The sequence below is a fragment of the Molothrus aeneus genome, chromosome 4 (genome assembly GCF_037042795.1).
Source record: "Molothrus aeneus isolate 106 chromosome 4, BPBGC_Maene_1.0, whole genome shotgun sequence".
Classification (NCBI taxonomy): Eukaryota; Metazoa; Chordata; class Aves; order Passeriformes; family Icteridae; genus Molothrus; species Molothrus aeneus.
Genome location: NC_089649.1, coordinates 14,285,290 through 14,301,521, shown reverse-complemented (window position 1 = coordinate 14,301,521; position 16,232 = coordinate 14,285,290). Strand labels below are relative to the sequence as shown.

The following is a 16,232-nucleotide window of genomic DNA, read 5'->3' as shown; positions in this document are numbered from 1 at the left end:
TCTGCTTTCTATTTTCTTCTTGCATGTCCTGTATGACATGTTTATGGTTTTTGGGGTTTTTTGTATTGCAGTGTAAAATGTCCACTCTAACAATAAGGGAACATAACCTTTTGAAAACCTTGGGAATTAGCAGACCATTTGCTCCACTTGTCAGAATATCACTTAACATCTTTAGTTCTGGACCTCCGACAACACAAATGATATTTTAAACACAAGGACTGCATACAACATGATATGAAAAGTGATCAGTAATGTAATAATAGTTTGTAAAATAAAATTATATTAGACACAAGTAGAGGTAAAAGGGAAAGCATGTTAATGCTCACTGCCTGGATTTTATCACCCTAGCTTTACTGCAAAACACATTTAGTCACATTCTTTGCTATGTAAGTTTCAGCTCATGAATTCCTATTAATCCTGGTTTTAGGGGAAAACCTATGCCTGGGGGAAAAGACAAGGAAGTTCCACCTCCTAAATCCATGCTTCTTGGGGAATCTGCCAAAGATTAACTAAATTGTCTCCACAATGACTGGCTCTCACCTGTACAGGTATGGTATTAACAAAATCAACTGATGAAGTATTCTTAGATTACACTGACAAAAAAAAAGCTACAATAGAAATCAATGCAATCCTTTCTGCAAAAAATAAAAGAAATGGTTAAGCACTGCATGCAACTCATACCAAATCGTAACTCATCTGCTGGTTTTAATAAAATAATTCCACAACCACATAAAAGCAAAGTGAAAGTGTCCAGTTCCGCAAAGGTAAGGCAGCAAAGGCAGCGAGCAGAATGGCAGGTCACAAAGAGTTAACATGGCACTTACCACCTGCATGGCAGAACTTCTCGGAGGATGTGGTTCTATGAGCAGTTGGGAAGGGGTCTGTCCAAAACTTCGTATTTGAGCTTCCACCGCCTGGAAAAGGCACAGGCAGGTTTGCATGTTAAGAGGTGCTAATTACAGGCAATAGAACCATAACTGTCACCTGAAAATGTCATTCCACACTTCTGGCTTGTTTCATGTTGAAAATCAACCCCGTGTGTTCACTGTGGGGCTAAGTGCTTGGCACTGGTACTAAGAATGAGGTAATCATTTTAGTACTGTGGATGCTATTTCCATGAGAAACTCTGCAAAACCTCATCCTGCTCAATGATATTAAACAGAAACAAGCTATTATAATCAGAAACCCTCTTTATTGGCTCCATTTTTCCTTTCTAACACTGGCTTATCCTGTTTGCATCATAACTCAAACCCAAAAGTTAACTTTTAAAAAGTTTCTGCAGGTATTAAGTGTTGTACGCTAAACTCCATTGCTTCATTTCACAGCAGTAACTAGAAGGAAATCAATACCGAGCTTTTATTCTTACTTCCAGGTTTATTCAAGAGTAAACAATGTTAGGATGCATTAAACTACCAACAGCAAAACTACAGGAGAACATGAAGGCATAACACAAGGGGGTTTTTAAAGTTTATCTGTATCTTCAGCAACATGCTTTAGTACTTTCTTCATTTTCATTTCACATGAAAATATTATGTTTAGTGAATTCTTTAAAATAATTATGCTGAAACCTGTGAACTCATACTTCTTGCCCTAGGCATGTCCAGCTAATTTTCCATGCTGCAACCTCTTGGCCCACTAGTTTAAAGATAACATCAAGCAGCCAAAATTCAACAAGTTACTTCTTGTCATGTTGGTCCCCTGCACCATGCACAGAAACAGGCTGATAGTACAGAAAATCTCAAATCATTCACCTTAGTCTATATCTCTTTCATTGCGAGCTTAACTAATCACCCTGCCTTTGCTGTGGACTAGCATGCAGTACATGGGCTGATGCCTCAGGTATTTTCCCCCAGTTCTTCTTTTTCATGGTTCAATCTTCCTCAATGCTCCTTACACCTACATTTCCTGGTCTATTTTAGCCACTACTTAAATTTTTGAGACAATGGAATAACACCAACGCTGACCTTACTCTTACAAACAACTATTTTTATATAATTATGAATACCATTACTAGGACATTCTCCTGTTAAAAAAATAACAAAGCCAAAACTAGAATGCACCTGAGACCTTAAAATAATCATCCTCTTGATAGTAAACATGCTATCCAAAACACTTGACCTTATTATATTTGGCAGGGCTTTTGAATATCTCAACTCACCAGAGCAGGAGTCGAAATTAGTCTGTGAACAGATTCTAACATTTGCCCACTCTGGGAAGGACCATAATCTTCAAAGAACTGGTGAATAAGTTATCAAAAAGCTGGCTGAAATCTGACACACACAAACAGTGTGATGCAGTGAGCACTTTTTGAGGAACAGCAGTATCAGACTCATGGAATACTAAAGCTCAGTGAGACCACGTGAGTCTCCTTCCTGCTGATGAGACACACCACATTAAAATTCAAATCGGGGGGTTTGTGACTCAAGATATCAAGGGAATCACAAAAACTTTGAGGTCTCTTAAGACATGAGGCATTAACAAATGAACTGGTCAGCAGCCCTACCCTCTCCATAAAATGCTGTTTGTTTCAAAACATGCAGATTTTAAAAAGATGTGCCCAAACTTACTTGCAGATTAAGCAGCATATTTTTACCAGCAAATGGGAATTCTGCCCTGCACTGAGGGTAGAACCAGAAGAATTCAGGAAAGAATATTCTTGAAAGACAACTCCCATGCCTTTCTTTTAGGACTGAGAAAAGATAAAGCAAGGAAATAATGAGCTTTAGATTTATTAATTTCCTTGTTTATTGACTTATGATCAATACAGAAACTTTTGTTCCCAAATGCTCATGTTCAGCATTTAAACAGAGTCAGAATTTTTATCTCAACCTTGAAATCTGGTATGTCTTTTAATGCCCAATACTACCTCTGGAAACTATACACTTACATGGTGCCAACAGTGAGGGAAAATGATAAGAAGAAACAGAAGATATCACATATTGATGCACAGTATTTCAATACATTTATCATTACAAGAGCTCAAACTGATGTAGACCAAGTATAAAATACGGTACTCAACCCACCAGTCAAGAGGGACTGTCTGTTTTCACATAGTGTCTGTCAGACCTGGTGAAGCTGCTGACCAGTAGAACAATGGTTTTTCCAAACCCTGCCTCAGAGGATCACAAATTCTCCATTTTCAGTCTTAACAGACACTGTTTATGATCTACCTTGAGTTTGTCATCTTTACTGGTGTCTTCAGAAATCCAAAAGAAATTTGAAGAACTGTTGAGTAAAGGCAACAACAACTGGACAAATATGTCTAGACATAGTGGCTAGACTTCAGAAAAAAATCTTCGGCATTCTTTCTGGTTACCATGAAAAAAAAAGTAAAGGTTTTTCTTTTTAGTTTCCACATTTTGTAATAATGACCAAGAGAGCGTACTAGCAAGCCCAAATGGTTCCTTCCTTTTCCCAGATTATATTCAAAGTCAATCCAGATGTCAGCTCCACATTCTGATGTCTCAGTCAGAAGCATCACATACAGAAGGATGCAAGATGACCTCCCTCTATCAGCAGAAATGTGATGGTGGAGCTGGAATCAATCTCCATCTCTCCGTTTATATAACAGCAGAAAGAGCCACCAGATGCCACTCAGACTTTTGTTCAACTTGTCAAAGAAAATCAGGTAGGACCAGGGAATCTTTTTCTCAGAGATATAATTAGTATCTCCTTTGAAGAAAAGAACCTACCTACCATTCACCTGAGAAAATACAGTAAAATGCCCATCAGTCCTCCCTTTCTAGTGAATTATAGCCCAGCCTCTAACTGAGCTTTCTTGAAAATAATTATTACCAGCATCAGCCAGTATTACTAAGAGACAGCTCCTCCAGCAGTAGAGGAAGGGCATGTGTTCTCACACTGCTGGATTCCTCTGGAGCACACAGCCATTCACATGACCGTAGGTAGAAACATTTGGGAAATTTGCACAACCAGTTTCACATCTATTAAGGACACCATATAATTGGTAAGACATACATAACCTTTGTTTGAAAGACATTTTTAGCTTGACAGACTCTTATCACTGAAAGCAAGATGTGTGCCACAAAGTAAAACATAGTGTCATTCCACATTTTATTTCAGTGTTTCTCAAGTATCTAAGTAAAAAAGCCTTTTTCCTGTTAATCATCTACAAACTCAAAATTTTAGTAAGGCCAGAATTGTTCCAGATGCTACAACAAGAAGCAATAAAATGAAACAAAGTAAGCAACCCTTTACAATAATTCACACAGTATGCATCCCAAACACATACTTATGTAACACTGTATTTTGAATGTTAATTAATTTAGAAGAATGAAAGCCATAGGCAAATTTCCTAAGTTAACATTCACCTGATTTTACCCATTCCTAAAAAGCCTCCGAGGTCATCTCTTCCCTTGGGGTATGGGAAGGGGAAAAGGAGAATAGGGAAGCAAATTGAAAGAAGGAAAGTAAAGGACTTGCAAACTTGGCTTAGCTATAATGTAGTTCCTGGCCACTGTTTAGTATGGCTATTTCCAGTCTCTGAACTTACCCTCTCATCTAACTGTGAAGAAAGTTAATTCAACAATATGCAGTACCCATCAAATACGGCTGTAAATTTTTTGGGAAGGAGGGTGATGGGGAGGTTGAACATATGGATGCAGTTAAGGTAAAAACAGATGTTTGTTACTTTTCTTTGCAGCAACACTCAGAAACTAAGTCAAAATTGCTTTTTTTTCATGTTTATGTCTGAAAGAACTATAAAATTAAATATAAGGGAGGGCGGGTGGAGGGGGAGCTGCAGTGAGTGTCACAGAGAAAGAATGAAACGGTCTCCAGTTTTGAACTCAAATTCTCAAATGAAGGCCCATAACAGTTAAAAGGCAAGACATACACCATTTAACTCCAGATTTAAAGACCTTTAAAGGGACTAGCTCAGAGTTGCTTTCATCATGCCTCCTCAGACACCAAACACCAAACTGAGGAGTCCAGGGGCACAGCACACCCATGTTAAAATGCATGCCTTGGTCTGAGGGTACAACAAGCTACAACCTCCTCATTTGCTACAAAGAGGCTGCTCTCAGCTCCTTTACAGTTCTGCACCAAAGTATTCCCAGTTACTTACCAAATCTCTACAATTTAGTTGCCAAACATTTGAAACCCCAGGTGAAATAACAGCATACAATGTAATATGTATTCTTTCAGCACACATGTCAGGGACAGAAAACGTTTCGGGTTCATCCTCCATCTTTCTGCCCAGTATTTACGTCCAGAAAATAACAGCCCTTGCAAAAGTAATTATTTTGGCTCTCTGCCACTCCTACCTCACTTTTCAATATTCAAAAAGGTTTACACACATGTTCCTCAGTGATTTCTATTGGCTTGAGTGATATGCAATTATGATTACTTGCTTTCCCCTTCCTTCCACCCAGATGTTGCTTTAGAGCATCAGAGAACACAGACTGTTTGACAGGGAAGTTGAATGGCTCAGCGGCCAACCAAGGAGCTCCTTTCCCCACGGACAATGATTAAAATCCAGCTCCGGTAACAAGTGATCAGAAAACCTCCTCTGATCAGAGAGAGCCACTTACACCCCCTACAGGAATATTCTTATTTAAATTCCTCTAGGACTACAGGAATATAGATAACACTAGCCAGAGAGCAAGCACAATTCATAACAATAGATAAAATTGCTGAAAGGAGGCACAAGATTGCAAAGAGAAGCTCTTTGTAGCACCATCTCCCTTGTTTCCTAACAATCCCCATTAGATCAAGATTGTGAAAAATGGGCAAAATGCTTTTCTAACAGAGGCAATGTATATGCTGGCTGACTGTACACCTGCCCTGGGGATATTGCACTACACTTGACCCAAGGAAAACATACAGCACTCAAATGTTAGTATCATAAATTCACACACTCCTATTTGCTATTTTAAAAATAAAACGAGCAGTCTAGTTTCTTCACGTCAAACCACAAAATTATTTCTCTTGTTTTGACTTCACAAATCAAACGTTTTGTTCTGAATCACTTCCATATTTTGTTTTCTCATTTCACTATTCACTTAATACACTGATTTAAGAAAATTGTGTGTGCTGACTTTGAAATCTAACAAATAGCAGGGAAGAGAATGGAGCAGAAGAAAGGCTAAGGAAAAGACACTACAAGACCAAGAGCTACCTATTGTTCTCTAGGTGTCATTAAACCTGACTGCAGAATGTTTGTGATGTACCCTCTGCTAACCAAGCAGAATGCAGAAGGCTTCTGTTGCTGCCCTCTAATGCAGGTACAGCTCCAAGCCCAGCACCTCAGGGTTATGGCTCCAGAGCCGAAGCGTGGGCAGAAATACTGTCAGCAGCCTGCAGAGAGGGGCCTTATTAGGGCACACGAGCAACTTGGGATGGAGCAAAAAGTGCACAACCTTAGCCTGTGTGTTAGCAAGTCTGTAACAAAACCATGGGCCTCATTACACAAAAAAAACTACAGATACATCAATCTGTAAAACTACAGAAAGCCATCAAATAGAAATTCAGCATTTTTTTCCTTCCTTCTTTTTACCTTCCTTGTAAGAAATATATCTGCTGCCTAAGATATTTCTTTTCTTCTTATCACCCCCCAGTTTCACCTCCTTCTGCCTGAAAATACCTGACTTCTGAAAATACCAGAATTGTCTGGAGATTGGTTACTGGTCTAACCACTTGTTGTTTATAAAATCCATATTACAGATATATGGATGGGAAGGGGTTACCCTAAGCAGGATTACTTTTTTTTCCTCAAGCTGTTTGAAATCAATATATGAATAATACATTATCCTGTTCATATCAGAAAAGTGGAGAAAGGAGAATTGCATAGGATGCCATCCACCACATCTTTACAAACAAAAACACTAAACCAGCTCTTAAACTACATTAAGGATTTTTCTGTGAGAAAAAAGAAAAAATGAAATCTTTTTGTCCAGACAAATCAGTGTGACAATTACATGGCACTCATTACAATAAAACAGGAAGTAATCACAGTTTGTGAGAATACAAATAGAAGCCCCTCAGGGCCGTGCAAGTTGCCCCAGTCTGCATATATACATTCCAGGCATATTAAACAGAGGCAGAGCCCGGCCTGGCTGCAATCTCCAGCTCACGCAGCTGTCCGTCTACTGCAGCGTAATCCCAGCTGCCAATCTGAAAGAAACCAGTTAGTCAGACCAGACACAACCAACAGAAACAAATGTCACTCAATAATGTTCAGAGGCTCTGGGTTCATGGATAATTTCAAACAGTATCTCTGTCTGGAACATTGATGTGCTCATTCAAAACACCTAAATCTTTGGCTACTGGAAAGAAGCAGATAAAAAGCACTAGAACTACAAAAACAGGTCTGGTAGTACTTCAAAGAGACTGACAAAATAAAATGGGAAAAGAGTCTAAAAGGAGAGTAAAGATCAATTTAAGGACCTGCAAATAAAACTGGAGTCAATACAAGCAAAAGCCTAAGCTGCTCTGGAATTAGTTTTTTAAAATACAACAGTTTCTGTTTTATTTGAGCACCACAACCAAAACTGCTTCCCACTTCTCTTTTCTGTGGCAGCTAAAGATTCAAGAGAGCAAATCAGTGCTTTCATTTCAAATCAATAATTATCACAGAAAAAGTAGTGGCACTGCCATGCACAACACCCTCAAACTTCAATTTCTGGCATTATTCATTTGCTTCTCTAAATAGCTAAACAATCCCAAATTTTCTTATATTAAACTTTTTCCTCTGGAAAAAAGCAATCAATTCCAATCTGTTAATGGTCCACAGTATTTCCTAAACATTGATGTCATCTCTATTTATTAAATAAAAAAGCTTCATTAAAATAAAACATTTCAATCTGAAGGAGGTTAATACACAGATGTCAAAATCCAAAATGTAGTGGTCTTTAAACTGTCTTCTCTGATCACCTTTCAGAATCTGTAACAATTGTGAAAAAGAACGAAACAACTTATTTTCTTAAGCTATGAAATACGTTTATTAAATCCCTCATAACTACTACCTGCAAGACCAAACTTGCTGTTTCCAAACTATGGGTGCAAAGCTATCTCAGGGCTTTCTACTGCAACAAATGAATTTTTTCTTGTTATTCAATAGAATGTAGCATTTAACTGAGGCTTGACTTTTAGATAACTGCTTGAGGAAAACACCTCTGGCAGGACCACAAGCTTTCTGACTCAAGCAGCAGCTATTTATGAATATAACTAAGAATTAAAATAACAAATTTGGGTAAGTAAACACCACACACCTCTACGGCCACAGTGGAAACACTGATGCCTTGGGTAGACACCCTGGGCTGCCACAAGGACACAGAATGAAAATATTCCAAACAAAAATACTTAGTTTCCCAATTACTATGGAAGTCAATACAGAGACCATTCTGACAGCATAAAGAGGCTGCAAATAATCAAAGCATGTTGATGACACAAAAAATTCCTGTTCGCTTCCATGTTTCTTTCAAGGCTAAATGACTTGGTGTATAACTATAGCTATTATATACAAGTATATCTCATCCTTTCCACATATGGAAGAGGAAAAAGTAGTTTAAAAATAGAAACAATTTCTATCAAAAGGAGTTATTTTTGAAGCATTATGAATATCACTTTTATCCATACTTTATTTACCTTTCTATTACTCTTTCTTATTTAACCCTAGCCAACAAACATGTCAGCTAAGACTGACCAGCCAGGCACAAATGAAAACGTAAGGAGCCCAGGGGGTCTCAAGACCTCTCTGGCTCTTATAGATCCTCAAGATAGGTCAAGCAAGAGGTGAGGGAACTGACTGTGCTGAAAATTTCTATCCCTTGAATTTCAATCAAAGGCTGAGTGGAAAAAGCACACAGAGCTGAAGAACTAATTCACATGTGTTACCTCCTTCCAAAAAACTTTACTACTTCCTGCCAGTTTTTTAAATCCTTATATACATGGAGCATCCCAGTCCTAATTTAATTAACTCTAAAATATCTCTTCTTTTTCTGCTGGATAGAGAAGCAGAATCAGCAGGTAAAATGATAATCTACCCTGCAACGAAGACTAAAAGAGAACAACAAGGTCAAATATTTTTCTGGATCAGAACCCAGTTGAATATTTTTCACGTCTGTTTGTAAGCATTGTACTAAATATGTAAGCTAAGACAAAGGGCAATAAATCCCCATTCATCACATCAAACTCCAGGCTGAATGGAATCAAAGGAGTTCCACACCTCCCAGATAACTGCAGTAAGCACTTGCTTATACTCATTTTGCTTGTTTACTCCAACACCACAAGCAGGTCACAGTGTGAGCAGAGATGTGACAACTAATAGGTAACTGATACAAACGGGTGGCAGGAGTGGTGCTCCTGTTATTCAATGCTCCTTTCACCAGAAGGAAATACTGCATCCTTTCACGGGAAAGGCCTGATGCCCCGGCAAGCTGATTCCATTGAGCAGTGGTACCTGCCCTCACAGGAGGCCCTGCCTCTCTTGCACACTCCTACCATGGGTACCACCCCAGGAATAGACCAAGGCATGGGCTTGGATGCATTGCCAAGTCCACAACTCCTTAGCCATTAAATCACTGCACAATCCTTTAAATACAGCCTTCTTAATTCCAGTTCCATACAGGGGTATTTTAATACAGATTTGCAATTAAAATGAGACCAATGTCAAACATTTATTTGGCTTTTCCCACTATTCCCATGCTGTACAACACCAAAAATGCCATCTGTGCAGCACACTTCCAGCCAGAGACAATTCAAAGATGGTTTCTACAGTACTTTGAATGTTGCCTGAGTGAATTTGTTACTTACCGAATACAGCACATGGAAATTTACTGCTCTGTGACAGTTATTTTAGAACCATTTAATCCTACATTTTAAAACTGATCACAGCCACAACAAAGACTGTTGCCCAACCTGCCAAATCCAGACTGATCATTTTCCCAACTATTTAGTAAATGTTAACTATGTTATAAATACAAATAGTGTTTATACTCTCTGAAAGATTCACTGTTGTCAGGGTTCTCCACTCCAGCTAAGCAAGAGCTGAAATATGCTATTAACTCCCACCATGACCAGTCCTAAAGAAGAGGCCAAATATGCTTTCTCTGGGATAAGATATCAGATCTGCTACTGCTGTCATGAAACTGGGGTCATGTAAACTAAACATTCTTGTAACTTCTTTTGGGCACAGAAATCTTTCAAACTGTAAATATTTAAAAATAAAGTAAGACTCATAAGAGATAGACCTAAGATGCATAAAACTTACCCAAAGATATTAATCTTAAATAACATTTAAAAGCTATTATCCATTAAATAATTTATCCCATATGCCTTAAAACTGAAAATAAAAGAATTATCTTTTTTATATATATAATCAGAAGTGGCACATTCAAATAACAAGTCAAATGCTATGTCGAAGCTGATGCTTCATATTTTTGAAACTCCTCAGTTCATATGGAAATGAAATATCACCAATAGAAAGAAATGTGCCAAAAAATGGAGAAAGCTTGCTTCCTAATGTTAAACAGACATCTTCATGTAACAAAAAGGCAGCTTCTCTTCAGAGGAAGAAGTACAAAACAACAGAACCATCTAAGGCTAAAAGCAAATCACTCGATGTTATTTAATGGGACTTATTCTTGTGTTTTTAGAGATATTTTTGCTAATTTAAAAATTATTAGTCTTCCTTAACTGCTGACTTCAAAGATCATATCAGATGGTTTTGTTTTGGTTTTTTTTTTTTCAAATGTGGCTTTTTGATAAGCATGGTATAAAATTCAGGGTGCTTCCTGAAGGGTAGGGAAGTAAAAATCCTACATACAAATACCATTTGTACTTCCTGTACAAATCAAGGATGCATTCTCCAAACAATATTTCATCTTCCTGCTACTAACTTTGTTTCTTTTCTTTGCTTTTATCCAGTGTTTACACTAACTACATAGGGATATCAGTGGAGAAATGTACTTTTAAGTAGTAACTAAGGACAGACCACATTCATGTCGTCCTTTCTTACACTAAGCCAGAAACAAGAGGAATTTCTGTTCTTCTGACCAACACTGATGAAATACCCACCAATCAGTCCTAGATACAAATTATTTTGTATGCATTGTGCTTCAGCTCCTAATCAGTCACTTGTCTGAGTGACTTAGATCTAATTCTACTTTTTTTTTTCACTCCATTCTTGGACAGCTATGGCAAAAAGAGAGCAGAATTTGTGATAAGAAGGTGCTGTGAATTCTCTCCAGAACAGCTGGATGACATTTGTCTGTGCTAAATGACTCCTTGCCCCTTCCATCCAGGCAAAAAAAGAGCTCTTCCACAGCAGATTTTGTGATTGGGAGTTCCACAGATCAAAAAGTGGTGCTCGAGAGCAAGTCAACAGAAGGCAGTGACACAGCAGAGCTCTGCTGGCAAATGCAGTGTTTTTCACCAGGATATTTACTGCTTGCCCACTGAACAGCAACTTCCCTCTGCAGCTGTCACCTCCTTCAGCAAAACACACAAGGAGCAGAGTCAATGACAGCACTACCAAAATGCTTGGAGGGGAAGAGGAGGAGGAAGGAATGGTCTCTGCAGGATGAGCAGTGCACCAATATGCCAGCAGGGATACTGGATCCCTTGCCTTGCTTCTCCTGGCTGCAGCTCCCTTCCCCCACTGGCTGCGACTCAAACTCCTCTCTCTTGATCTACTCCCCTCCCCCTGAGATTTGCCTTTGAATTATGCAAGCTTTGCACTCCCCAGGGTTTATCTGCCAAAAGGTAGCATGTGGCCCATGGTTTGCATTTTAGTTTAAAATTTTCTATTATGGCAGTCAGATCCTTTCAAAATACTTTACTTCCTTTATTCCCATAGGCAGAAAGAATGGCAGGAAAAAATTGTTCACAGCAATATAAGAGGATGTAAAAGTTCTACGTTTTCAGTTAGAAAACAAAAAAAGGTGGAATATGGTTTTAATCAAGTAGTTTTCCTTCCTAGACGAGTACTTCCTTCTTGTAATATATATAACCTGACTGCCTATAAAAATAAAGGTGCCAGTCGGAGCCATTTAGGAGACCTAAGGAAATTCTGCATTAACCTACACCCCTCCACTCCTCAGTGCCTTCCACCATTGTTCTGTGTGTGGCCTCTTTGATGAGTTAGGTCACCAATACCCATGTATATATCTGTGGAGATACCTCAGAAACACATGCATCATAGGCCTCTCATTGCTGATGTGGTACAGGCTCAGCACTGTCTATGTGGGGAAATTGCCAAGGTTTAAGCACTTGCTATTATTTCCATATGATACCTAAAAGCCTCAATAACTTGCAGCTCTCAGATTATACAGCAGCTTCTCTTTGGTTTAGGTTTGCGAATAAAAATACTTCTTCTGCTACAATTGTCAAGATTTAAAAACCCAAACCTGAATCGTATCAAGAGGAAAAAGCTAAAATCATCATTTTTGAAACCAAGAAATCCAGTTTAATACTTGCCTGATAAAAAGATACTCAGTCTGAGGTGCTGTGCCTGCCTAATAATACTGTAAATTGTCCACATCAGAAATTCATTTGAGTTCTAACTAGGAATTTGGTGGAGAAAAGAGGAGATATTTTTTGGTAGGCTGACTGAAGGAGAAAAATAAATGCTGATTGAAGCTGCTTGGTAACACAGAACGTTAGCACAGGTCCTCAGGGAGGCAGATTAGCAAGCAGGAAGAAGGTGAGGCTGTCAAAGGTGCATGATAAATTCATTTAGCACATAGATATAGAATGATTATGCACATAGAAATACACACAAACAGATTTTTCATTACTTTCATCTCTAACCACAAGTAAAATCACAGTAAGCCACTATTGGTGATAAGTCATTAAATTTCTGCAGTATCAGAATTGCATCAGAGCTGATCATATGTGCCATTTAAAATTACATGTTCACATTTACATAATAATAAATACACACTACAAAGCACATGTAAATGGCAAGGGATACCTAACTAAACAGGAGACCTTTCACTGTTTTAGTGGCATACTTAAAAATCCTGAATAAATATATTCCATCGGGCAAATCCTTCTAGCAACTCAGTACAAAAGTGCTACAAGACACAATTCATTCTGCTGTCTGCATTCATCAGTGTGTATTTTTGACACCATCAGTAATGTTTCAAAATTCTGCTGCTGCTAAGCTACTCCACTATTGTGAACTCAACAACACTACAATTCTCCCTCTCCTGTTTTCATTTTTTAGTCAGTTCAGGCAGCACAGAACAATCAAAAATAAGAAACATTGTAGCAAAGTACTATAAAAAAAAAGTGACAAATTCAAAATATTTGATAACAAAGTGAATGCCTTGCTGAGATGATCCACTGATCCACAATTCCAAACATTTGTAACTTCCCTGATCCTAATTTTTTTCAGGCTGTAACACAAGTAAAACAGATCACAATAAATGTGATAAAAGAACTGTTCAAGAAAAATTTAAATCACACAAAAACTGTGTGTGGAGACTGCTACTTTCACCAGTGTTACTTCAATTCTTAGTTTAATAAATAAAGTTCAATGATGGTTCATTTAATAACAAAATTTAGAATAATTTACATACAATGCCCAGCCTACATTTCAGCTCACACTTTAACCAATCACTTCAAGAGTCTAATAAATACTCGTAAAAGGTAAGAATAATTCCATGCCAATGTAGAGTGAACAAATTCACTATCAGTGAATTGAAAACATGTCATAGTGAACAACTACTAGATGACTCTTGGGTCAACACTTTTTCCAAACCCAGATGACATTTTTTCTTGTAAGCCACGTGTCCCAATATCCCTCTTCTTAGCTCGATTAACAGTATTTATGTGCAACACATGTATTTTAGGTTTAAATAGACTAAGATGCAGTTTGCAGACTGATGGCAAGCCATGTAATGACAACATGGAGCCATCACTTTGGTATTAAGACAGTCCCTGTGTCACCTCTAAATAAAACAGTTGATAAGATTCATATTGCTTTGTTTTCATGGACTCTGAATATTTTATAACAAGATACCACTTACATTTATTCTATAATTAATATACTTGCAGCTACACTTGGTACCAATACAGTGTCTGAAGAGAGGACATAAAATCAATCAAAAATCTATTGTAATCATGCCACCCTGCTGTTTTTTAAACAGCTGGTTTAGGTGGTAGAGGAGGAACTTTCAAACACACAATATTCTGTGAGATACTTTGGCAAATAGATTTTCTGAATGATGCTGAGTCTGAGTAAAGCTACTGATCTTTGCAATGCTGAAATATTTTCTTTTGTATCTGAAAAACACAGGCCAGGTTATTTTAATTTGATAGCAAACCTAATAAAGTATCTGAGGCTACAAAAGTCTGATGTTTGCTACATATGCAAGACTGCACTTTACTGTTAAAAAGTGCAGAAGTAAATTCAGAAGCACAAGCCAAATCAAGGTTGTTCACTGCCACTAAGATCCAGTATCAGGGAACAAAATGACTGAACTCAGCAACTGAAGCAATCCTTGAACTTTTATTTTTATATTGGCGTCCAGCTTGGGCTGAAATCCAGGTGCACAAAGTTTAAGAACAACTTGCATCCTTGTTCTATTAATTCTGCATGCTGTGACAACTGGTTCAGGCACCTTGCATTTGACTGGCCTGTGGCCAAACCACAAGAAAACACAAAGAAATTGAACATTCACCAGAAGCCTTGAACAATGTGGAGTCTTTACAGTTTCAACACTGCAGTGGTAAATGAAGCCTTTTCTGTATTTATAAAGTACAAACTTACCTCTCTCAGTACAGAATCCGTTATTGAACTTAAATTAACAGCTCCTTCATAAGTCAAATAGTAGAATACATTCAGGGACCTAACAGCCTCTGGCCCTTGCTGTTTGTAGCCAAAAATCAGATCAATCCACTGGTGAAGCTGGCAGGAGACAAACTCACTTTCTAATGCCTGTGAAAAAAAAACATACACAAAACACAAACTTGAGTTTGCCAGATAGTCATCATTTGGTAGTAGCAGGAGCATTTTTGTTTTATAGCATACCAAATTATCTTAACAAGTCTAAATACAGAATTGGTAAGAGTATTTTAGACACTCTATCCAGAAAAAGGTGGGCCTTGTGATAGATACCAGAGTCTCATGCCCTACCTCCCACTTACTGAGATCTCACTTTTTAAACTCTGATATGGAAAAAAAGAGAAAAAAGCAGTAACTGGAAAGTATTTGTGCATTTACACACAGACAGGCTATGTTTTTATGAACTCTCAAAATGAAATTGTGCTGTCCTGTGTGATCTGCATGCTGAATAACAACAGCAGGATTATCTGATTCTGACAGCCAGAGAGAAGATTGATAGAATTTGGGAAACAGGACTAACTAGCCAGGGATGCTAGGGCAAAAATTTTTTAACAGGATAAAATATCAAACTGCTACCACTTCCACGTATTCCTTGTGTACAAACCTATACAGAGTGCTATGCTGAATGATTAAGCTGCTTTCCTGAAGATGTTAACTAGTTACAACCCAATCCCCAAGACAAGAGCATCCAAAAATCACTATATTTAAAGGTAACCTAAAATCATTGCCATCTAAAGAGTTAATCTATGTAAATTAAATCACTATCAGGATTTCTTTTTCCTATTTTATACAGAGGATTCAATGTATTTCTGATTTGAATTACCAAATGAAAAAACATAACAAACAGATATTCTCTTCATCTAGCAAAATGGATGGCATTTTTCTTGCAAAGGAAATTCCTAATTTTGAGCAGGGGAAGTTGAAATTAATCGGGAAACCAAGGAAATCACTCTGCAATTTGCACACAAAAATGATGGGTTTGTTTCATTAACCGATGCCTGAAAACAACATTTAAATTGACACATAAAACCAGCAATTGTCTTAATTTGTGTGGTGCACTCCACACAAAAGCCCTAAATATGTTCAAATTAGAGCAAGCTGCTTGATTGTCACTGCAGTCTCATGTCATATTAATGCATGACAAACATTAAACCATACACTTAAATGGCAATTTATATCATTTAAATGTTTACTGCCACTCCAGATCATCACTCATTTAAATGTGACTTTCTGACAGCTAATTTCAGTTAATTTTCCTCGATTCACTTAATTAGAACTTTCAATCAAGAAAAGACCTGTACATATCTTAGACATCATATCATTCTTTTTTTGTTATTACTTTTATTAGGATACTGAATTGCTGAAAGCATTCTTTAAAATGAATCACCACACAGTAGAATATCTGTTGGGATGATCATAT

General features: G+C 37.7%; 1 protein-coding gene across 2 annotated transcripts in view; it reads right to left on the bottom strand.

Annotated features, from left to right (window-relative positions):
- Positions 1-16,232, bottom strand: part of LRBA (LPS responsive beige-like anchor protein) — a 367,997-nt gene that overhangs the window by 40,789 nt on the left and 310,976 nt on the right. For both annotated transcript variants that reach the window (XM_066547964.1, XM_066547965.1), the window contains 2 exons: positions 14,738-14,905; positions 825-914 (listed from right to left, as the gene is read on the bottom strand). In XM_066547964.1, coding sequence (XP_066404061.1) covers positions 825-914; positions 14,738-14,905 — 258 coding nt within the window. The remainder of the gene's footprint in view (positions 1-824; positions 915-14,737; positions 14,906-16,232) is intronic.